At 35.9% G+C, this 26,181-nt stretch overlaps 1 protein-coding gene across 2 annotated transcripts in view; it reads right to left on the bottom strand.

Annotated features, from left to right (window-relative positions):
* The window catches only part of LOC123876686 (neuronal PAS domain-containing protein 4B-like), a 176,487-nt gene that overhangs the window by 145,066 nt on the left and 5,240 nt on the right, over nt 1-26,181 (bottom strand). For both annotated transcript variants that reach the window (XM_045922981.1, XM_045922982.1), the window contains exon 2: nt 11,532-11,651. In XM_045922981.1, the coding sequence (XP_045778937.1) occupies nt 11,532-11,542 (11 nt within the window). In that variant the 5' untranslated portion in view covers nt 11,543-11,651. The remainder of the gene's footprint in view (nt 1-11,531; nt 11,652-26,181) is intronic.

Below are 26,181 nucleotides of genomic sequence, written 5' to 3'. Positions count from 1 at the left end.
TTTTCTCCCGGAAAATCAAAGAGTTCCCGCAGCATTTTTATCCCATATCCAAGTGGGCGCAATTGTTATCGTCATCCAGCCTACATCTTCTCCTCTCTGGTGCGTATCCAGCCTATACATATTAAGTAGTATATTTAGTGATTCCAATCCGGAATCGAATGCGGTACCTATTTTTTTAAAGTTCCAAGTATTCCCACCGCTACTAGATACCTAATAATATAAGGTCGTCAACACTAACCATTTATCACTGTCATTAGCAGGTATAATAACAACAACAAAACACGATCGCGATATTAGCTATAACAAGATACTAATTAATTAGATATGTACAATTTCTTTGCCTTGAAACGGTTAATTAATCCTAAAATACCAACGAACACTCCTTTTCTAAGGTTCGCGTTATGCAAATATTTATAGTAAAGCCATACAAACAGGCCACTTTTGACAGTTTGACTTGACAGATTTGGTCAAGTACGAATAAGCTGCAACAATCATTACTACAATCTCAATTGCAGTGATTGACAGAATTTATGTTATTATTCATGCAATTATGCATTTTTGCTACCAGTAGAGACTATCGGATGATCAGAGGTGATTTCAATTCTCGCCTGTTAAGTAGCTGTCAATCTACGGCAGTAGTCATCCTGTTGTATTGTCAGGAGCACTGTGGTCTATGAGTGGAAGGTCCGAGCCCGATTCTTGGCTTGGCCCGATAATCAATGGCAATTTGCTAATTTATTGTTTCTATTTTGTCTCCGGTCTGGTCTGGTAGAGCGCTTCAGCCGGTTAGTTACTCTATTGGCATAGCAATTTACACTTGGCGGCATCTGGTACACGATGCCGCGTTGAAACCGATTAGGTAGGTAGGTATGGGTTAATTTCAAACACCATATTCCTTCCAGGTTAGCTTACTCCTATCTAGCCTGTATAATCACTTACTAGGTGAAATTACAGTTACATGCTGCTATAGCATAATAAAAAAGTTGCAAAAAATCATTATCATGCAGTGCTATCTTCAAACTGAAGCTCAATGGTCTACCGGGAAAAATATTATTTACGATCATGCGCAATTTTCTTCTTTACCGAGTAGTTATGGGTGCTCTTTCTTATTTATGATCTGTAAAAATGAGTTGAAAGAGTCGAGAAAAAACGTTTGCATCGTACTTTCGATACTATGTGTAATTTTAATTACGATCGAAAGTAAATTTTATATAATAAATATTGCTAAGTTTTCTGTAAAATGTCAAACTGTTTGTGAAATGTCAAAAGTGGCATTTTAAAATGGCTCAACTGTAGTTAATAGATAGAGTGGGTCAAATGTTTCGATTTATACAATTCAAATGGCAACCGCCGCGCCGTAAGTCAAGGCCCCGATATTGAACTAGATATATCCGGCTGCTATATTTATGTGGTGCACAATGAGTTTAACTCAAAGGTATAAGCTATATTATAGCTTTTACCATGACTTCGTTTGGACTAATGGACTAGGTACCGGCTTGTGAACGAGACATATCTATACTAACTTGTATAGATATTTCCTTAAGAGGGGTCTTTCCGTCACTCGCTCCATACAATCGTATTCCCAATTTCATTTGAATATTAAGCAAACAAAGTCCATGGAATTTTGCAGACATATTCTAGAAACTAATATCTGTGCCTGTGTTGTTTTAGATTTTTCTAAAAATGTGTAGTTTTAAAATTACAGAGGCTCAAAGATTTGTATGTGAATTTTTAAGACCGCTTAACTTTGAAACCGAATATTTTAACAGAAATCTGGAAAATCACAGGCATAGGTATTAGTTTTTAGAATATGTCTGCAAAATTTCATGGACTTTGGTTGCTTAATATTCAAATAAAATTGGAGCTACGAATGTATGGAGTAAGTGACGGAGAGAGCCCCGTTAAGCCAACCATTACGGTGATGATGTGGTCTCATCTCACGTCATATTATGTTCCTTGCCCTTGCTCGACCTTCCATCTCTTTTCTTTTCCAAGGGTTTTTCTTTTTACATGTACCTATTGAAGACACATCGCATACCTCCATTATAATCATCGATGTACTTACTCGTAAAATTAAGTGTATTAATTTGTTACACAATTAATACTTCTAATTTACATCCATAAATAACTTGTTCAATACATACCTACCTATAATTCAAATGTATAATGACATTAAATGATTCATGTATTCTTTTAATTATGCATAATGATTTAAGCCGGTAACAGTTTAATTCTGGTTTAATTAGAGCGCATACATTAACATGGCATGTCAAAACATTCCGCTAGGTCTCTGTCAACCGAATGTCACTAATGTCAAGAGCTTGTAGATGCTGCCGAGCTTTGATGGTGTACAGGCGCGCACGAAAATTAAAAATAATTAAATAAAGATTTATTCAGCTTTAAATTATTTAATAAGCCATACGCGATGGAATATCTTATCATCCCCTATTCAATTCATTTTACACCAAGGTTAATAAAAGTCTTAAGTAATTATAAGAACTTACCGTTAGTTTGTACCTACGAAAATTATAAATTACTTAGTAAGAAGTCTGCAAAAACAATAGTAATAATCGTCAATGGAATTAGTCATAAAAATAGTTTCATTACTATTGTAAGCCGTTAATAATATAGCCATTTGTTTTAAATTATACAACTTTATTGTTTGTTGGTATAATTATAACAAATGTCTATAATGATTCGTTGTAAACAATTTTAATCGATAAATTACACAAAAGTGTCAAATTTTGTGCAATATTAAACAATTCAGAAACGAGTTAAAAATATTAATTAAATTAAAATCTAATGCATTACTAAGCCGCCTATTTTGCGGCAATAAAGCAATGAATTAACGGCTTGGTTAGTGGCTACGCCCAGTCATTACTGGTACGCTCTGTAATCTATATTAAATTAAATAGCTTTTGCTGCTTTTGCTATAACTAGTTAATATACCTAGTCCAACGTAGGCGAAAATCCTGTTAGCTTTTTTCGTGTGATTGCTTAATAAATCCCAATTTTCTATAATACGTACCTATATAAGTACGGTATAAAAATATGCTTCTTCAAAATCAGATCATACGTCTTGAATTGTGATAATAATATGAACGCCACTTTTGCATTTTTCACACTAGTTATCCGCAATATGGCGAAGTTTTTTTACTTTTCCGGTCATGTCGTCATTCTAGTCTTTAAAGAATATACTTAACTTATATTTTTTTTATTAACAAAATATTTTTCCCAACCAAGAGGCTAATTATATTTATGACAGCGATGTATTAATGTATGACTTTTGTGCACAAGTGCATCAGCGTCCAAAGAAATCTTCCCGCTGATCGGCTTAGGTACCTATCTACATCGGAGCGGTTGTCCACGTGCCCGGATCAAATGCTATGTGACGCTTGTACTTAGTCTAAGAGATATCTAAGTATAATAAATATTTCTTGCAGGTATTAAGTATACCTACAGAACTTCATATCATCAAAAGATGGTTCTTCCTTCATTGAAAGGAGAAATAAACAACAAAGAACTATTATGTTGCTATTATCCTGAAATGATAATAGATAGTTAGATTTTTAAAAACCTAATTCCATGTGGATGAAGTCGCGAGCATAATTACCTATTTGATACAGATACTGTAGAGCTTGCATCCTGGAAATGAAAATAGGCTAGTTTTTATTCCGGAAAATCGAAGAGTTTCCCTGGGATTTAAAAAAAGCCTAAATCCACCTGGGTAATGCCACGGGTATCATATTCTATTATAAAATACTTTATTGCACACCAAACATAACAATTACAAAAATACGCATAACAATTTAAAACTAGGTAATTATGTAATCTAATTGATTCATTGCAAATAATGTGACCGCTATCTCTTAGTCTATAATTTGTAGAAGTGTATGATTAATGGGCGAGTGATGCAACGCCACGGGATACGGGATTAATAAAGTGACATTCTTGAATCGCGTATACCATTTAAATTGTCCCAAAATTTCACATAAACTTAATAAAAACCACTTATATTATTGCATATTTGGTAAGTCTCACTAAAAGATTACAAAAGAAAAAAAAGAAGCCAATCAACCATGTTTAAAATGCTGTATAAAAGAAAAAAAAATCGAACTAGAAATTTTCCTCTAGACATAGAGTTTTTATCAACTCTTAAAATAATTTGTAAAAATTACATACCTCATTAAAATAATATACAAACTACATATTTTTTCAATATTCTGTATTTTCATTATTTTTAATTAAGTACATTTATTAAGATCTAAAAAATTGTAAGAAACATTTTTTTTTACCGTGATAAGCAAATAGTAACCTTTTTTTTACGAAACAAGTACAATTCATTACTAAATAGACTCTTTCGGCATTGCTACAATAGATGTCGTCCAGTAATTTCCGAATGCCAGATAAAATAGTCGACTGCTTTTTAGCCTCTAACAATAAGAGCAAGTCATCTCTAACCTAATATAAATAGCTGACATTGAACGAGGGACTATAAGGTCTATCTTCCAGATATAAACTAATGCGATAAGCTGTAATTATTTTACGATTCATTATCTAGTAGGAAATGTACCATACTCAATTTGACTAGAAAAAACTTTTTGTACCGCTGTTATTAACACTATTTTATTGAAAAACTTGAAATACCAGCAAAAAAAGACTTTCAGTACATTACCTGTTAAAATATGATTTCTGATGAAAAATGGTTTATTTGTTAATAAACTCAGGCAGACCAATTTAAAGCAAGATTTGAAAGTATTATTATGTAATTTAAAAAAGATCAATTTTATATTTATACGTATTAATATGCCTATCGATCCATAATAATTCGAATACTCGGTAAAGATTCTTAAATCCTACTAAAATTATACTATATTTATGTAAATGTATGTTTGTTAGTTTGTTTGTTTCGTGACTTGTCTTTCAATCACACTGCAAAGGAGCAGTCAGTGGATTGACGTGATTTTTTGCATGGATATTAAGACCTAGAGAGTACTTTTTAAATTCAAAAATTCAAAGAATTCTCATTGGGTTTTTAAAAGGCAAAATTCACACGTGCGAGTTACTGGGCCTATTCTAGTTTTTCATAATTAAAAATAATTTTTGGTGGATTTAATGGGTCTGGCGCAATTTTAATTTTGACTGTAACCTACAAAAAAATAACAACTTATTTCTAATACTCAATCCTTCTGATAACATACCTATATTATTTGCTATTATAGCTTTCAGTGTGCAGTTACTTTGGAACTCGTAATGGTCTTACGCGCATTACGTTATTTTGAGTGGTTTGTGGGGAACAAAAAACGTAGAGACAATTTGAGTTATGCGCGGAACATTCAGACTACACTCGATAAATCAACTTAAGGTATTAGAGTTAAAATAATAACAATGTATAGTTACTAGTGAAATTTTCCTCTAAATGACAGCTCAGCCTGATTTTTTATTTACATTAAATGAATTAAAGCGACCAAGTTTAGTCCAGATTCGTTAAGCATAAGCTCAACAAACTTAAATAACTTGGTTCAGTTTTGTTAAGCAGAACTTAACAAATCTGCACAAAACTTGGTTCGGTTTTGTTAAGCATAAGCTTAACAAATCTGGACAAAAGTTGGTTGGTTGGCCACAAAAAAGAATAGAAGGACATAAGCGTGATATTAGTTTGCGTCATACGAAACAAAAAAAGCTGGGTTTAATGACAAACCAGGCTAATTTGGCATAAACTTAACAAATCTGAACAAAAGTTGGTTGGTTGGCCACAAAAAAAGAATGGCAGGACATACGCGTGATATTACTATGGATTATCGCAACAAAAAAGCTGGGTTTAACGAAAAACCAGGCTAATTTGAACCTTTATCATTTAATAAAAGTTTATTTCAGGCCACCAAGAAATAATAATCACAAGTGTAAATTAAAAATTTATAACACCCGCACCCCCGACAATTAGTGAAGTTTACAGTAACTAGAAAAGAGCTGATAACTTTCAAACGGCTGAACCGATTTTCTTGGATTATAGCTATATAAGAACACTCTCTATCAAGCCAACTTTCAAGCAACAAAAAAAACTAAATTAAAATCGGTTTATTAGTTTAGGAGCTATGACGCCACAGACAGATACACAGATACACACGTTAAACTTATAACACCCCTCTTTTTGGGTAGGGGGTTAAAAACTTATTTAAATAGAAATCTAACTTCCGTTTGTGCTATACTTACATACTTATTACGCTGTTGTATACCTAATATTTTGTTATAGGAGTATGTATTCAACTGGTACTCAATAATATAGATAGAGCGTTATAATAAGTATTATTTTCTTTGTAATGAAACCTAACAAGTAGATAAACACATAATCCAACATATTAGTTTGTTAGTCACGACATCGGCGCCGAATTGAGAAATGCGCTAATATATTGAACAAACAGGTTAAAAATATTTTTTCAAATTCCTAAAATAATATTTGTAGTACTAAAGTCATATTTGAATTATATTAAAACAAAATTTAAATTCACTGTTTTTTTTGTACGTTCGAAGTTCATCCTTCACTCAGTTTCAAATAAGCAAGTTGTTTTTCTAACTGCCTGTCTGTCTGTCGTACCTGTCAAGAAACCTATAGGGTACTTCCCGTTGACCTAGAATCATGAAAGGCAGGTAGATAGGTCTTATAGCACACGTATGGGGAAAAATTCTGAAAATCGTGAATTTGTGGTTACATCACAAAAAAAAATGTTAAAATGTGTTCATGAACAAATAATAAATTAGTGTTTTCGACTTTCAAAGTAATTTATATACCTACTAAGTGGGGTACCTATCATGGGGCGCCAGCCAGGTAACCTCCCAGTGTGCCTGGATGCTGCTGGTCCCTTTTGGATGCGTCCGAGGGGAAGAGCAGTGTTCGGGCCGGTGCGCCCCGGTAACATGGCTAATAATTTCTCTTTGGAGATATTGTTGGCTATGGCTAATGACCTGGCAGGGGGGGAGGTTTCTCCGCGTGTCCCTCTGACTAGCAGAGGGCACAGTGGACGAAGCGGAGGATGGGACGCGGGCGACGTGCGCGTCCCAAGGTCGGGGGACGCACTTCGTTGGTGCGTCCCGTAGGTGCGTCGATGGGGACCGAGCAGGTCCCCGGTGGAGGGTCTGCCTCGGCAGACGTCGCTGGCTGGGTCGCGGTTGTTTGCTTCGGCCGTTCCCGTAACCCAGTCGCCAGGCGACGCGCAGTAGCGCCGCTGGGGTTTAGTGGGTATACCGGTCGCCTCTCGGCCGGCGAGTCCCACATACCCTCCCTCCGGGGGGGATGCGTAAATGCATTCCCCAGCGTCAACAAAAAAAAAAAAAAAAAAAAAAGGGGTACCTATCATAATATGAAATGGCTTTACTTGTACACTCTATCTATTTATTTTTATGCATAGTTAATAGTTTTTGATTTAGCGTGCAAAATGTCGAAAACATACCACTATTAGTACGGAACCCTCGGTGCGCGAGTCGGACTCGCACTTGGTCGGTTTTGTTAGTTTATTTAAGTAAGTAGGTGCCTACTTGCTTATAAGTTCCAAAATTCAATGGATTTAATTGTGGGTTTCGAAATCGTTGAGAAAATTTTACGAAGAAGGTTTACGAGTAAAACTCATTTTTTTTAAATTCACTAAAGGCAAGCGCTTGACCACAATCACACCTGATGGAAAGTGATGATGTGGTCTAAAATGGGACGCGTTTACCTAGAAGGTGCCTATTCACTCTTGTTTTAAAGATACCCGGATTGTAATTGGTAGGAAACACTCATCACAGTATGCAAAGCCGGAGCGAGTCAACTATAATTTATTATTACTTAAATGCAGGTATATGTAATACAAGAAATGTCGCATTAATTAGAAAAATAAACATAAGGTATGTACACACTAGTTTTCACGTTACAACACTTGTGGTGATGCTACAAGTTTAGCACTTCCGACGTCAGTGTACATGGCCCGCTTGTGTGAAACGTCATTATTTAGCGCCGTTAGCGTGTCTAATAAAAGTATGTACATAACTACCGAATAAATCGAGGAAAATTCTTTTTATCTGCCGACATAACTACAAAAGTGTTCAGGAACTTCACAACTTCCCATGTTCTACTACAGAACCGAGAGAAACCGTGAACGTTAGCATCCATAAGTGGTCGACAAAACAGCGATTCAGTTATTGATTTTTAAATTTAACCCCCGACCCAAAAAGAGCGGTGTTTTAAGTTTGACGTGTGTATCTGTGTATCTGTCTGTGGCATCGTAGCTCCTAAACTAATGAACCGATTTTAATTTAATTTTTTTTGTTTGAAAGGTGGCTTGATCGAGAGTGTTCTTAGCTATAATCCAAGAAAATCGGTTCAGCCGTGTGAAAGTTATCAGCTCTTTTCTAGTTACTGTAACCTTCACTTGTCGGGGGTGTCATAAATTTTTAATTTACACTTGTTTACTGAGATAACAATTTAGTGTTGCTAGTTAATTCATTTGGTCGATATTTGTTTTGCATTTGGCTGAATACCTAGTATTTCTCTTCTAATCATTATCATCTCTTGTAGGCACTTCCAGACGCAACGGTTTGGCGCCGCCGCTATCTAGCGGCGCCATGCGACTCGTTTGATGGCGTCTGTTCCCCTGGTGGGGAAACTTTCAACGCTGCATTTTCCGGTGCGAAGTCTCCACTCTAGCACCTTGGAACTGCCTATAGCTCTGGCCTTTGCCACTTTATCTTCGCAACCCGCTGAACTAAGTCACTTACTCTGGTTCTCCTACAGATCTCCTCATTTCCGATTTGATCACGTAGAAAAACTCCAAGCATACCTCTATTCATTGCCCGCTAAGTGACTCTGAGTTTTCTTATAAAGTTCAAAGCTCGTCTTATAACTAAACTCAAACATTCTGCAAGGTAAATAGTATAGTTATATTTTTGATTACGCAACAAATATGTATGCGCAAATTTAATAATTACAGATTCGATATGCCAGGTTTAATCTGGAGGTTTAGTTATAAAATATACGTATCTTGGAGCACTTGATCGTATTATGCAATTTGCAATCATTAGGTACAGTTCGTACCTGACAGATTGCACTCGTTAAGAGGGCTGTATCCGTCGCTCGTTTCATACAATCGTAGTTCCAATTTCATTTGAATATTAAGCAACCAAAGTCCATGAAATTTTGCAGACATATTCTAGAAACTAATATCTATGTCTGTGGTTTTCCAGATTTCTGTTAAAATATTCGGTTTCAAAGTTACGCGGTCTTAAAAATTTTCATACAAATCTTTGAGCCCCTGTAATTTTATAACTACATATTTTTAGAAAAATCTAAAACAACACAGACACAGATATTAGTTTCTAGAATATTTCTGCAAAATTTCATGGACTTTGGTTGCTTAATATTCAAATGAAATTGGAACTACGATTGTATGAAACGAGTGACGGAGGGAGCCCTGTTAAGTTCATCAGAATGTTTGTACTAAATAATAATATTATCCTGAGGAGCTATTTTCTTTTTATTCAACTTTGTTCAATAATAATTAATTTTTTACCCTGTAATAACTTTTTTTAATATTTTGCTTTTAAAATCTATTTTGTTTACCTATTACGTCTCTGAACTTACGTTACTTTTTCGTCAGTCATGAAACGTCATTTTGATCTCCGGGATTAAAAAGTCGACTATAACTATAGGTAGATAGGTATAGGGAGGAGTGGTTTCGACATCAATGTGTATATATAGCATAATTATTATTATTCTAGGTATAGGGTATAATGCGTAAAAAATGACTTCTCACGCGCCATTTTAATTTTATGTATCAAATGGTGTGTCAAAAATACGACTTTAGTCCTTATTTTAAAGGTGAAACGTACTTTTGATGTGAGAGGTGACCCATAGAGTTAAAATAGCGCGTGAAAAGTCATTTTGTACGGACTATGATATACGCAAATTAGTTTTTCGTCGTGATAGACCATTGATTTTGAAAGAGCCAATAGACAACCTAGAAACCGTTACGAAGTAGCTACTAAACCATTGTACTAAACCCAAAAATGAAATTGACACATACTTACACACTTAACAATTATGACGAAATGATTAGATGTTCGTGAAAATTATTGTGTAATAAAATACGTCAGTATTTACTGAAAAGTGTGGATTTTCTAAGAACTCCCATTAGTATGTATCTAATAGCTACGATACAGTGCACTCTAGACATTCAAGGTTATTACTTATAGGTATGTAGGTACCTATATTGTAGAAATAAATAGGCTCACTATCTCCATAAATCAATTAATGTTTTTTCAACGTGGCACTTGTAAGCACGGGAACCTAGCTCTAATATGTAGACTTTCTGGGAAAGACAATTTCCTCGAATTCCCATGGCTTAGTTTTGCAATATTTTATCAAAAACTTGGCAAGATAATTAACTCCAATTGACTTCTCAATATCACTTACATGTTTCATAGGTTTGCCACATTGCCTGTAGTATCGGCTTGTAAGCCCTTAGTAGAGCAAATGGGTGTGTAGAGGTGCAAGGTAGCTCACAAGTTGCATCTTCAATATCAAGATCCTCTTGGCTCGCTGAGCTCATGAAACCTTTGATAGAAGAAAGTATCACAAACTTAACTTCCATATCGCACCCCAAGATCACAACTGTTTCAACTCATAAACTTCGCCTTTGGAGAAAACGTTATTTTCCGGTCCCTGAATTTATTACCTATCTGTATGGGAGTGGAACTGTAATAACTGTATGGTGCTATTCAAACCACAATATTTTGTTCAAATCTTTTTTTTTAAATTTTAATAGTGAGTCTGTATATTATCAAAAATCAGTTTTTATTCATTTTGAAAAAGTGTTTTTTAGAGTTGAAAGAGTTTTGATATTGGTGCAATACTGTATTACGAATTAAGATTACGAGCCTCGTTAGCTCAACGGTTGAGGAGCGGACTGAATTCCGAAAGGTCGGCGTTTCAAACCCCACCCGTTGCACTATTGTCGTACCCACTCCTGGCACAAGCTACGCTTAATTGGGGGGGAAAAATAGTATGGCTGACTAGCTGATGCCCGCAGCTTCGCCCGCGTGGATTTAGGTTTTTAGAAATCCCGTGGGAACTCTTTGATTTTCCGGGATAAAAAGTGGCCTATGTGCTAATCCAGGATATTATCTATCTCCATTCCAAATTTCAGCCAAATCCGTCGAGTAGTTTTTGCGTGAAGGAGTAACAAACATACACACACACACACACACACACACACACACACATACAAACTTTCTGCTTTATAATATTAGTGTGATAGTGTGAAGTGTGATATTCTTTAAAAAAAAAAGATCTTGTCAACTTATGTCTATTAAAAACTTAGTACGTAGGTATAGTACACGACAGGTCGAGATAGCAATCCGGGAGGGGACGTCCCGCACACCCGCACAGTCCCCGGGCTAGCGCGGGTGACACGTGCTAGTGTGCGGTGCGTCCCCCCATCTCATACCTCGATTGCCATCTCGACCTGTTGTGTACATATACATATATATTTGATACAAACCTCGTGAACATGATGGCGAGGCGGATATATCAGTGGTACGCTCTGAGTGGCGTCCCCCGGGGCCCCTACAGTTGGCATCATTGGCGCCCGAGGCCCCCCTTGCCAACCACGTCTTAATACCTGAAAAGAAATCATAGATAAATGCAAAGAAAAAAGGCGAACATTATGCACCATGATAGCGTTTAACATGTGATGATGCCGCTATTGATCCAATTAATTAAGCCGGCTTAGCCAGATAGATGCGTCTTCTTCTTCGTCGCAACACTCTTGGCAGAGCAGTCGTGGTCATCACGAAGTAACGTCTTTAAGGGCAGATGTTATACGCCTCACGAGCATTTGCCACTTCTCCCTGCCTCCCTGGTACACTCGTTCAAGAAACCGCCCACAGCAGACTAAATTTGGTCAGTCCATCGCATCGATAGATGCTAGACCACTTAAAATATTTAAACAACCGTTAAACGCGTGTTTACTTTAAACCTGACAGATTTCCCAAGCAAAAACTTTAGTATGCAAGAAATTTAGCATCTAATACCTATGTCGTATGTACGCATGTATGTACACATAAAATGTACCTATGTATACGCCCTGAGAGTCCGTCGAAAAAGCTCGTTAATTCAGTTTAGTTATAGCCTTTTAAGAAGACACCCACTTTTTATGACGCTACCGAAGACAGCGGCGTGTCCGATTGGCTACCCCATTTATGGCAGGCGATAAATTAACCGCGACTTGTACCACTGAAGATGGTATGCTAAAAAAGTATCCAAACACCAGATCATAATTGCTACAAGACCAATCAAGGATAAGCATTTTGAAATGCTACCGATTTGGAAGGGGGAGGATCTAAATATATCTTCATTTCATATGTGGAATGGACGATTTTAACAGCAGCACTCCTACAGTGTCGTAAAAATGCTCAGGAAATAAAAGTATGCTCCTGGAAAAGGCATATTACACAATCGAAGATTATGTAAATGATACAAAAGCATGGATTTGACTCGCTCCAGCAATACGCGGGGCTGCAATTGCTTGTACAGTACGGCATATTATTGTAAATTGAACAGTTGAAAAGAGCAACCGCCGAGTTTCTTGCTGGTTCTTCTCGGAACGGCGTTCCGGACCAGTGTTAAATTATTTTGACGATTCAAAAGCACTTGTAAAAGTCTACTTGAATAAAAATCTATTCTACATATTCACAAACCTATCACCAAACTTCAAACTTAAAATGGCACCCGATGATGATAATGATTTAATAATAACAATAAATAATTTTATTAATTAATTAAATCAATTTTCTCGTGAAGCCTAGACGTGCTCATTTGTCTTCACGAAAACTTAAATTCTTTGGTCTGGAGAGTACAAATCAAATAAAAATGTCTGTTTCTGGAATGGCGTTCATAATAGAGAAAGATTGGAAAAGCTGTCTCTAATTACTTATCTTGCAAAAGGCACTATGAAAAAGGCATTTAATATTGTTGCTGTTACATTGAAATAACTTCTGAAAAGGTACCTGTCCGTTTATAGTACTTTAGGTCACCTTTAACTTTTTATATTTCTACCAAAGTTAGCACGATGCGTTTCATTGGTTACTCCTTTTATGGTAGGTGATAAATTGAGGATGAGTATTACCAAAGATGGTATGCTAAAATCTACCGAAAAGACCAATCAGATTTGAGTGTTTTATTTATCCTCCCGAAATTAAGTATAATGGGAGGAGTTTATCATAAAAACAGTGTTTTTCATAGAATTCACAAATAATATGGTAACGAAAAACTTGTGCATAAATGATTTAGTTAGATACTACATAAACAAATCATTTTGGTGAACCGAGTTACTGACCGAACCTTTCTGCTTAGTAAAATCAAATTCATTACACCAAATGTAGAAGTTACTAGCGACCAACCGCGGTTTCGTTTGGCGAAAATACAAATCTGCTTTATTCCTTATCCCGTGGGAATTTCGAAAAATACGGCCTCATTCTTTGTCTATATTATAGTAGGAACCTATGTGCGTTTAGTTTTCTAGATCCAAGGGTTTGGGCTGGAATTTTTGAGTTACTTCAACTCTTTACGAGTAGATATTATTGGTAAAACGCTACAAGGCTTAGTATGTGAAAATTTCTAATACTTTATTTCTAAACAAATTGATTGTCAACAATACTTATTACCCCATCATACTTACGTTAAATAGTTATATAATCTCATACACCTTGCAACTATTTAACACAAGCGTAAAACAGCTATGCAATAATGTGCCATATCGCTTACAAATAAAAGTGAAAATAGTATTCCTAATTTTTACACACCCTAACATTTTGTAAGGAATGTACACATCGTTTTACGATCAAAGAACAAATTACAGTGTTCAACGGCTCAATAATTTTGTACTAAGGGCGTATATTTAAAATGATTACATCCACTTTGGCCTGGTGATTGGACACATTTTAGGGTATAATTTTTATGCTATTATTTGTCAAAAGTCTTGTAACGGGTATTAGTTAATGCCTCGTTTAGTACATGAATTTTATTACTCTTCACAAATAGTTTTAGTCATAAAAATTAACCTGGAATGAACTAATTGAGGTCTAATTGACCCCTCGTGGTCGTCGTAGACGTTCATAGCTGGACATAGGGGTCCTAATAAGGACTTTCACACACCGAAGTCATTCGTTTCTCCATGCATATTTATAGGTAGGTACCTAATTGTGTATTTTAAAAGCTTTTCTCTAATCAGCAACAAATACGCTTAGCTAACTTGTGACGCCAGCAAGTCGTGTTAGCATAATAATTATATTTTGATCTGACATGCAGTAAGTGAAATGAGATGAAATGAATCTTAGAGTAATTATGGCGTAGACGATCTTAGTTTCTACAAAAAAATTGCTACGTATATCTAGCGCGTTTGGAACCCTCGTAGCTTTAGTTTTAAGTTACGTAATTAATTATCACCACTATATCGTACAAATTTAACAATTTCAACCATCAAAAAGAGTACAATTGTACCTACTTTGAATAAATGATTTTGACTTTGATTTTGACTTTGAGAATCAAAGACGGAACGAATGGGTCAACTAAGTATTATTGTTGTAAGTGCCACTTAGTGCACTTTGTTTCAGAGCTTAGCCATAGCATCACACTATCACACTCATATTATAAAGGCAAAAGTTTGTGTGTATGTGTGTGTGTATGTTTGTTACTCCTCCACGCAAAAACTACTGGACGGATTTGGCTGAAATTTGGAATGGAAATAGATAATATTCTGAATTAGCACATAGGCTACTTTTTATCCCGGAAAATTAAAGAATACACACGGGATTTCGAAAAACCTAAATCCACGTGGGCGAAGTCACGGGCATCAGCTAGTCATGTATTAATTTAGGATTGTCTTACAATCAAGAATTCATTAACTCATTTTTGACAAATTCATGGGTTGCTAATTATGGCCAACCGTTTTGAAAAGAGAAAAAAAAATTGGTCAGTTTTAATTTTCTACCTGCAGTTTTATACACCGTTGGGTCTATAAAACCATCATGGTTCGCGAAGGGTTAAAAGATACTTATTGCATACACTTTGTTTTAGTGCCTTTGTAATTTATGGAGATCTAGTTGCGTATAGAGGCGACGCCTAGATTGTGTAAACTATAAAGATATAGTTTATCTAGTGACTGTTTCAGCCTAAATTTACATATCTAAACGATAAGCGAATGTTAGTTAAGTTATTGTAGAGTCACTTTTACTTACGTCTGATACTATTAATTCTGGACATAAATTACAATACTTATTCATACCTCTTTGCCTTTTTGGCACGGTATGCACTATACACGTAACTAGCTTTTGTCCGCAACTTCACCCGCTATTTTCAAATTTCAAACCCCGGTTTTACCTTTTTGGGATTGAATTTTCAAAAATCCTTTCTTAGTGGATGTCTACGTCATAATAGCTATCTGCATGCCAAATTTCAGCCTGATCCGGCCTGGAGTTTGAGCTGTGCATTGATAGATCAGTCAGTCAGCTTTTCCATTTATATATTTAGATATAAAAATAGTACTTTTTATATCTAACTCTGCACAACGGCAAGACCACAATTTCGCGGCCCGCTGAAATATAGATTTCCGTGCGCTGTCATAGGAAATAATCCCTGGTGCAATGGTGGGCGCTCTAGTTTTATCAGTGCGACGTCTCGGATTCTATTCACATCACGGGCAATGTAGGAATTTTTAATTTCTAAGTTGTTTCTGGTCTAATTTAGTGGGAGGCTTCGCTGTGGCTAGTTACCCTATGGGCAAAGCCGTGCCGAGAAACGAAAACGAGCAAGCGGTTGAGTGATTACCGCCGCCCATGAACATTTGCAGCACCAGAAGAACCACCGATGCGTTAACGGCCTTTCAGGATTTGTTGGTCCGCCCCTTGAATAACTTCATGTTTTAATATAGTTATATGTACCTACCTGCATGAGGTATCCTAGCGCGAAATAAAATCCTGGTCATTTCGTAAGTACGGTAGGCTTCGAGAAAAGGTATTCCCATAAATTTACCAGGTAGGTAAGTAATTTTAATAACAAACAGCTCAAGGCGCCAAAGCTATAACTATATATTATTATTATTTTATTAACAAACACCATTAAAGCTACAGGTAATTTTATTAGCAAAATAGCTATACTCCATTGGTACAGAACCTTTATAGGACATAATAAATCAAATTTGAGCACCGAACTAAACTGGCTTTTAGTTATTTAGCCATCGATAACCCATATACGGGCGCGCTCTAAATCACAAAGCCTTTTAAGAAAGCCTGGCCCAAGACAAGCTACAAGAGGTATTTCAAAAATTTGACGATTTTCTACAAGCATTTATGTGTAAATGTATCCCATTTACGAAAATAAATTCATTCACCAATTTTTTTACATGAAATTGGTTACTTCAATTAAACCACCAGCAACCATTTCTGCTGTGGCTCCCGGTCTTATTGCTGTCTCCCTGATATGACACGGGGATATCTCAACGCACGTTGCGTCCCACATTAGAGCCGGTCCTCGTTATCAGGGAAAAATCACTTGTCCAATAGTACCTACTTATATAACAAAGCTCCGAGCTGCCTAAACTGTCAGCTCTAAAGATTTTGAATCTGGTGTCTTTATAAAACGTTTGCAACCTGTCATTCCCAACAAAAACACCTCGTCGCTACTCAAGAAACAATATGAGAAACAGTAGATTCGGAATCCTAGCCACTTATAAATCGAACAAAACGAGTAGATATTGTATTATGCTGTACACGTCTCCCACCTACCAGAAAAGAGCAGGACAGAGCTATCGGTTGAAATGTCATAGGTCATTAGGTTCGAACTATGTAAGGTTCGCAATATGCCAATATGGAAGCACCGTGACTTTTATAGTTAGGTTGGTTCAAACAATAGATTCGAGTTAAATGCGTCGATGACCCGACCAGTATGGACTTAGATGACTTTGATAAGGGAACACAGCAAGTGGTGAAATTAATTGTGTGCTTATACCAAGTTATTGAATCGTTGCTAGATGCAAATTGTATTTGAGCCCGTGTTTATGGACCAGTATAGATATCGTCGAGAGACGATATGGAACGTTCTATGATCCGATCTATGATATGACCAGAGTGATAATCGGCAATAAGGTTTGTGTAGGATTTCTACGATCTCTCTAGCGCATACAGCCTGAGGGCCGGCGCACATATGGCGGAGCGCAGCGCAGAGCATGCCCACGAATTTTTGTCGCGTAATACATTACGCGAATTTTTACAGAGAATGCGCGAGCACGCGCGCGACTGCGCGTGGATGCGCGAGTATCCGCACGGATGCACAATTTCAATGAGGACTATGTCGATAATATTTTGACGGTGAAAAATGCTCTGCGCTGCGCACCGCCATATTATGTGCCCCGGCCCTGAGAGTTCTACATATCTGGCAGAAAAGATCCCGGTTATTTTCTATGTAGGAAATGAAAATTTCATTATGTTATAAAGTGCTGCAGCTCTTATTTATTTATTAGATTTTGGTAGTTTAGATCACAGCTAGCTGTCTCGATTTTGACAAACTCCTATCACCAAACAATAATTAAGAGTAAAGATTTTATTTCGATTAGGGACTAGGTAGTAGGTACGATTAGGTAAGGTAAGATAAAACAAAAATAAAAAAGTGTTAGTAACGTGTTGTTGGGACTAATTTTCATACACCAAACTTACGCAGCAGCATAAAGGCGAAAACAAAAATTAAGGTAAGTTATATTAAGGTAAGGTAAGGAGATATCTCTCGGATGTTCGAACACTCAAGATTGTCCGCGATTTTCATTCGATAATTTTCACAGTTCAGTATACTACCTATGTATTATCTAGATAACTATAAGTCGCATCTGTTAGCCGCTTCCGATAATTTGCTTCCACCTTTAGTTTTAATCGCATAATGTAGTCTGTCTGCCATTAAAGGCTCTACCTACCGCTGTTATAGATTTTAGATGAAAGAAGCTAGCAAGAATCTTAATTATCATTTATTCTACTCAGGGCAACATTATCATTTCAAAGTATCATCTTAGTAGCACAATTTTAACAACAAAAAACCTTAAGTTAAAACCTTCTTTCGTTGCGTTCACCTTGTCCGTTTTCGTTCCAACGTCAAGTTCACTGAACTACCATAATGTCACCATTTAAACGAATCGTACTCGGATCCAGAATTAATAACCGTACAAGAAAACACTGGTTCGTCATCTAAAAGTCATCCGAACGTCGATTCAAATTATGATAAGGTGTGCATTAGTTCTGGTAGGGCGTAATGGCTAACAATTAAGGTGAACCTAGAAATTTAGATGTGGCATATTGTACTGAATTATTTGGATTGGCTTGGTTTCGCTTGTAATATAAAATTCTGTAGGTAACTAGGTCATTTGAGTGGTTTTAAAAGTTCCGTATCTCCTGAAAAAAAGAACCCAGGATCACTTCATTGTCTCTCTGTCTGTCGTGTTTGCTGTTTTTCATATTTGTAATTTTAAAATATTTATTTATAATTTTAAAATTATAAATAAATAATATGATCTGTGCTTCATTTTGTATATAATATACCTATCTATTGTTTACTTGACTGCGGCAAAGCCAAAAGGAAGGCAAGGTTATGATTTTAGCAGTCTATGTATGTATGTATGTTTGTATCCAGATTCTGTGTGTTCCACCGTAGCGCCTAAACTACTGGGCCGATTTGGATGAATGAGGTTTTAATTGATTCGTTGTTAAGGTCCGGGTGACATAGGCTATATTTTATACGAAAAAAATGACCTAATCCATTAGGTGAATTTTATCCAAATAACATAAAAAAGTGGGGTCTCCAATTTTTTTTTTGGTATTGTGTCGAGTGGGATGTCAAATGAATGAGTATAAATGTATAACAACATTAAAATATACCAAGCGACAGAAAAACAATTTTACTCTTATATTTCAGCGTTTATTAAGACGATCGTAGTCGGGTTTTAGTTTTCAACTTTATCTTGTTCAATTAACTTAATAGAACGTCCATTGACTGACTTTCGTAGATGAACGTTGAACGTGTCTGTATTTGGAAAGAGCAGCTTACTTAGGATTTTAGTTGCTTTCTCGTACAAAAGACGCCGTTATAAAACGCATTAGATTTTAAATTAAATTTCATGTCGTATTGGACTTATTATTTTCATTTTCTTCAGGACCTGGAATATTTATTACTTGTCGTAAAGGTCAAAACGTGAAAAAACGTATATTGCTTAGTTTTTGTTACTACTTAAGACTCATAAATAAGTTAAAACGTCGTCACAATTATTAATATTCATACCTACTTATTAATTATGTTCCATAAGATTATCACAATTTAGCAACCTTACAGTAGGGTAATTAATGTCTTTATTTGCGCAGAACAACCACTGGGTTAGGCTATTGTTGAAAATCGATCTGGATTTTTAGAAGTTATATATGTAGGTTATTGATTTATGTATTGAAAGTAGTTTAATTAAAATGGATATTTCATTCGTTCGATGTCAGTCGATCGGTTGGAAGAATTTGTATACATACGGGTATTTTGACCTTTCAAAATAATTCTCCTCCCCAGATTTGAAATAATTATTGAATACCTTCGGTGTCTAGTTTGGTTCTCATGTAAATACTAACCAACTAGCGGATGCCCGCGACTTCGTCTGCGTGGATTTAGGTTTTTAAAAATCACGTGGGAACTCTTTGATTTATCGGGATAAAAAATAGCCTATTGCACTCTCCAGATCTTGCAACCGAGAACCATGCAAGGAATCACGTCGATCCGTCGCTTCGTTGCGACGTGAATGAAGGATAAACCAATAAACCAACAAACAAACACACTTTCACACTTATAATTTGGGTCGAGATGTAGTGATTTAAGGCCTCATTCGCACGAGAGCTTTTTTAACGTCCGTTAAAAAAGTATTTCAAATCGAACAAATGCATTCCCAAGTATCTGTTCACACGTCAACACTTTTTTAACGCGCACTTTGTATGTTCAGCGCAACGCCGGGTTTTAACACAACGCTTTTTTAACGCTCGTGTGAATTAGGGCTAACTCGATGAGCTTAAGTAGACACATTCTAAAAATTAATATCTGTCTCTGTGGCTTGCCCGATTTCTGTAAAGTTTGTATGAAAAGCGCTCGGGAGCTTGCTAAGGAAACTTCTCTCATAGCATAAGCTTGCAATCGAGCGCGTTACCAAACTGTACGCTTTCTAAACTGTAATGTTATTATTAGATACTGCATTTAATTCTATTTTACATTGTTTAATGCCTTAAGATAAACATCACAGCTATCATCGTTAATGGGGAAACATAAGCTATATTGCGGCATAAATTATTCTAATCGCAATCTCTAACAAGGATTAGATCATCGTACAAGTTTATCGATGAATGGGAAAAATATTACCTCAGGTCCTAGATTCAGTTCCGAGTCGGTACCTTAAGAGGGGTCTATCCGTCACTCGCTTCATACAAACGTAGTTCCAATTTCATTTGAATATTAAGCAACCAAAGTCCATGAAATTTTGCAGACATATTCTAGCAACTCATATCTATATCTATGGTTTTCCAGATTTCTGTTAAAATATTCGGTTTCAAAGTTACGCGGTCTTAAAAATTCACATACAAATCTTTGAGCCCCTGTAATTTTAAAACTACATATATTGAGAAAAATCTAAAACACCACAGACACCGATATTAGTTTGAATGAAATAATTCCAAATGAAATTGGAACTACGGTTGTATGAAGCGAGTGACGGAGAGAGCCCTGTTAATCTTATTATGCGATCATCTTGTTTGTGTACGTGTGAATTGATATACGGATATGACTAACGGGTAGTGATATTTTAATTTTCTGTTCTGTGTGCTGATTCATTTTTATTATGAATGAATTTAAAAATATTTTGTAGTTTTCATGTAAATACTAAGAAGTTTCGATCACGATGTTTTCTTTCACCGTTAAAGCAAATGATATTTAATTATTTTTTTAAAGAATATTAGCCATGCCAATCATGACTAATACTCCCCTTTCCCCTCCAATTAAGCGTAAAGCTTGTGCCAGGAGTGGGTACGACAATAGTGTAACGGGTGGGGTGTGAACCGCCGACCTTTCGGAATTCAGTCCGCTTCTCAACCGTTGAGCTATCGAGGCTTTAAATTGCTTAAAATGTATGTAAATGTAGGTGTATTTAGCTATATCGTCTGCTACTTACCACCAAAAACGCTAACGGTCGATATACCAATATTGACGCCGCATTTTTACGCATTAGCACTCCTGTCGCGAAGGACAGCGGGGTGCCTTCATTAGCGACCACTTAGCGGCGGGGCCGAGGGATGCAGGTGGTCTTTGTTTAACGAGCGCTGGGTGCTTTGTTGGAAGGATACGTTAATGGGTTAACCCCTTAACTGCTGTTGTTGCATCTTAAGTACTTAAAAAGTAACTATAACTGTTTAAATAATAGGTACCATTTGAAAAAATGTAGATATGTATTCGTCATGTAGGAGGAGGATGAAATGAATTGTTTCTTTCATGTAGGGGAGCTTGTGCTACTTATGATATGTCAAGACTCTACCGCCAGTTTGGAAAGCAGATTATTCTAAGAAGAGCCCGCAAGGAATTCAGCACACAGGATCAGCCTGGCTGTATATCACAACATGTAGATATACAGCCAGTCTGATCCTTTGCGCAAGACGTTATTAAAACATTATTTTATAATTAAAAATATATTATAGCTGCCTATTACATTGTTATAGCTTCAATAATTATCTATTATCTTGTTTCTTTATTTCATGTGTAGCTATTTATATATTGTTTTAGAGCATAAAGTCTATTGAATAGCTTTTATCTCCATGTTCACTCTTAATCAGAACACTGAAAAACTTTTGGGTAAGTACAGACTACAGTGTAGATACTTAGGTACATTATTAGTTATTACACATGCTACTACAATGGATACCCACAAAAATAAGCTGTACGCAATTATTTCCAAAAATAGCTCCTGTCGCCGATCGACAGTCTTATTGTGATGCATCAGGGAAAGAAATCACATGGATGCAAAGTTGGACAAAACCAAAAAAAAAGGTCAAAACGAGATGCGGCCGTACTCCAAGATCTCGGTCAAGCGGGAGCTAACTCCTTTTGTTTCCAGCCTCGAATCAGCCAGTGTTTCGAATCTAGATTCTGTTTATTCCTTTTTTTTTTGCTCTTTCCTCGTACCCTTTTTCTTTATTGTCTCTGTGCGGGCAGTGCGGCTTTTTGGAAAAAAACAACAGCCGGTGGCTTATGGCTCCCCATTGATATGCGCTCGGATTGAAATTTAAATATTTGCCGGGATACCGAAGGCCTCTCCGTCGGCTATTCTCTTTTTCGAAATCACTGTTGCCATCTTAATATTTAATATGTTACTCAGTAAACAGCGTTGCAGATTTTAATCGGAAAATAGTCTTTTGTGTGGACTTTGTAATATATTTTACATGTGAGTGACAATATTATGATTCTTTGAGCTTTTTCTGCTGTCCGTCCATCCATACCCATACTAATATTATAAATGCGAAAGTGTTTGTATGCTAGCTTTGCTCAGCTTATCTGTTAACGCGATTTTGATGGGATACAAGGATTGCTTGTATCCTGGGGACTGACATAGGCAACTTTTTTACAACTTCCCGGAAAAGCAAAAAGTTCTCACAAGATTTTCAAAAACCTAAATGTAAATGGATGAAATCGTGGGAAGCAACTATTTTATTTTATTTTATTGAGATAGCTTGAATCTTCGAGACAATCATAGGTTACTTTTATCCCGGAAAATCAAAGCGTTCTCTTGGGATTTCAAAAACCTAGGTACTTATATCCACGTGGATAAAATCCCGGGCATCTTCTAGGAATCTGTACTCTATAGAATAGTTAGCCCAACTGTGCTATCTTACTAGAGCGAAACAGCTAGTTTCAACTATAGGTAATTTATTTTAAATGGATGCAGTTTTCTTAGTAAATATTCTAATTTCTCTTTCCATCAATTTGATTATAATATTTATAATCATAAAGTAGCAATTCAACAAAAAATTAAAAAGTGTGCGATACATAGAGGTGCATGATACCTATAATTAATATTTTTAATTGGTTAGCCATCCAATGATTGGAAGTTAACTAGAAAATCAAGTTCCGAAATCTCTTATTTTGAACGCGTTTAACTTTAGATTAATCACGCGTTTTAGGAAGACAAGTGCCGGTTATTTGGACCGTAGAAATTTAATTGCGTGCCACAGCCAGGGTCAGAGGGCGACACCAGTCTCACTATGACTGGTTTTGATTACGAGCCTAATCGACGCAAAAATGTAATGGTGTGAATAGACGATCGAACTTGTTTGACGAAGCTATCTTCTTCTTTACTGCTGAGCCGATTTTCGCACTTCTCTGACATCTGTTATTATGCGTAATTGTATATTTTGCTAACCATCAGACCAAAATTTACAATTTCACTAGGGTCACTAATGAACATTCACTTAGGGCTATCCAAACCAGTACAGTAGTGGTAGATTCACTTGAGGGTTCAAAATTACTTGTAAAAGTTTTACAGTTAAACTCTTTCTATTTTTAACACTCTTTCCTTTTCAAGTACGCCCTGCCTATGTATAACTATGGTATGTATTACCCATTTTTGTGGAGTTATAAAATGAAAAGCTAGTTGTAAAATGCTGTCGTTACCATGGTCTTGTCTTTACCCGAGATGAGACTGAAGCTTGAGTGAGAAACTACAGTCTATCAGATTATAGGGAATGCTTATTTTGTAAGGTTCCGTATTATACACTTACATAGATATGTTAACTGTTTATATTTGACGAACAAGTTCGATCGTCTATCGATACCTTTTTATAGTGAGTAGCTATAGACAGGGTATAGTGTTTTGATAGTGATGAAAGTTCACATCAAAGTAATACATCATCACTGAATCTGTTAACATGTTGATATGGACGGAGAGCCGTGACTAATGGTTAAAGATCATGGAGTGTTACTCAGAGGTCGTGGGTTCGAATCGCAATACATTAAGCTTTTTGAACAATGTTTTCTACCAGTAGTAGAATGGATACCAACGAATAGGTGTTTAAGAACGAAACGAACGACATTTTAACGAATACGTACATTTTTTTAACCCCCGACCAAAAAAGAGCGGTGTTATAAGTTTGACGTGTGTATCTGTGTATCTGTCTGTGACCTCATAGTGTCTAAACTAATGAACCGATTTTAATTTAGTTTTTTTTTGTTTGAAAGATGGCTTGATCGAGAGTGTTCTTAGCTATAATCCAAGAAAATCGGTTCAGCCGTTTGAAAGTTATCAGCTCTTTTCTAGTTACCTTCACTTGTCGGGGGTGTCATAAATTTTTAATTTACACTTGTTATGATAGTGATAAGTCTTATACACATTGGGCTAACATGCTTGGCCAATGCACTCGGCGTGTTCAGGACCACTTAGCTTCTATTTACAGCGAGCGGCCTGCACTGGCCGACTTGCTAACTTTTGCTGGTTGTTATCAAAACATCAAAGGATCTTAGAACAAATCGCACATAACGTTTGCATATTGACTGGCACTCGCCGAAATCATTGGGCCTTTGTGTACAGGAGTTATAACATAATATTCTTTCCACTTATCTTTCACCTTTTCCTAAGTGATAAGGTATTTATATAACTTATAACTTTTGAGTACAAAAAATCTAAAGAAATAGGTACTTGTTTTCAAATTTCTAAAGTACAAATACAAAAACTTTTTTATTTATTATAGGCAAGCGCTTGACCACAATCACACCTGATGGAAGGTGATGATGGGACGCGTTTATCTAGAAGATGCCTATTCACTCTTATTTCAAAGATAGGTACCCGGATTGTAATTGGTAGGAAACACAGATCTACTCAGAAACTACTTAACTAACAACTAACTATGCTTATTTAAATACTCTATCAAAGCCGAGATCAATAATACAATCTGTAGGCTAATACCCTACCACTTCTAAGATAATAATCTCTCACTAAATTTAGTTAGTGTCACTTAACTAGCTAAACTAATATGGTTAAGCCACACCTAAGCTTAAATCCTATTAAAATATTGCTCAACAAAAAAGATTATTATCTAGAACATATTAAAGACACAATTTGTCCCATATAAATCAATAATACAGCTCTTATACATGAATTTGTATTAAAATAATATCAATAGCTTTTTTAGATCGAAGAGATTTGCTTGGAGGGTAGAGTGGATATTATTGTAAACCACTTTATTTTGTTTCGCGCTTCAGTAACTACTTAAGTTGCTTTCATTAGGAACATCACTATACCATAGTATGAAGTCAATATAAATATAAGTCAGTTAAAGAATTTGATCAAGTTTTTTAACCAATATAAGCTAAAAAGTAACTTTCGGTGAAAGCAGAAGTGCGAAGCCGAGACAAGCTAGCTATGCTTAGTTTAGACTTTAGATACAATACCTATTTTAAAGCCTATGAGTGAAAAAAAGCTCCAGTGATGTTCAGTTTAGACATACTTAGGTAGTTTTGACTTTAGAATAAAAAATAATCTCAGGAGCCTCTTTTTCTTGACCTATGACTTTTTGTCTGTTTCTCCCGTCTGTCAAAGCAATACAAGTTTAAATATCTTTGTTTAAAAGTTAAACCACTAATAAACTTCGTTCAAAGAACCATTTTGTATCTAAAAGCGCTTAGAATCGAGCTAAGCCTTTATTTGTGTTTTAGCTCGCGATATCAAGATACCGTTAAGTGATATCGGACATTTGTTAACATGGATCAACACTAATACCACGGTCACACCTCAAGAGATAAGCGAATGATATAATATCAACGCTATTTTACTTACTTCAATTAATAGTTAATTTGAAATATTTTTTTAGCATTGGCTCATTTTATGCACAAAGAATCTTCCTGGCTCTTCAGAGTCGTAATGTAGCAAGTATTCTTGGTACCTACTCGGGGATGCATGATTTTACTCTTACTAGGTAGATTAGGCTAGATATAACATTAATAATATCAAAAGAAGTAAAATATTTTGTATAAAAACCCAAAATTCTCTAAATAATAATTATTATTTTTAACTAATGCAATTTTTATTCGCTATCGATTATCATTTTTTTATC

Source organism: Maniola jurtina, chromosome 22 (genome assembly GCF_905333055.1).
Source record: "Maniola jurtina chromosome 22, ilManJurt1.1, whole genome shotgun sequence".
Lineage (NCBI taxonomy): Eukaryota > Metazoa > Arthropoda > Insecta > Lepidoptera > Nymphalidae > Maniola > Maniola jurtina.
Note: the sequence above shows the minus strand (reverse complement) of the source record. Positions and strands in the feature narration are given on the sequence as shown.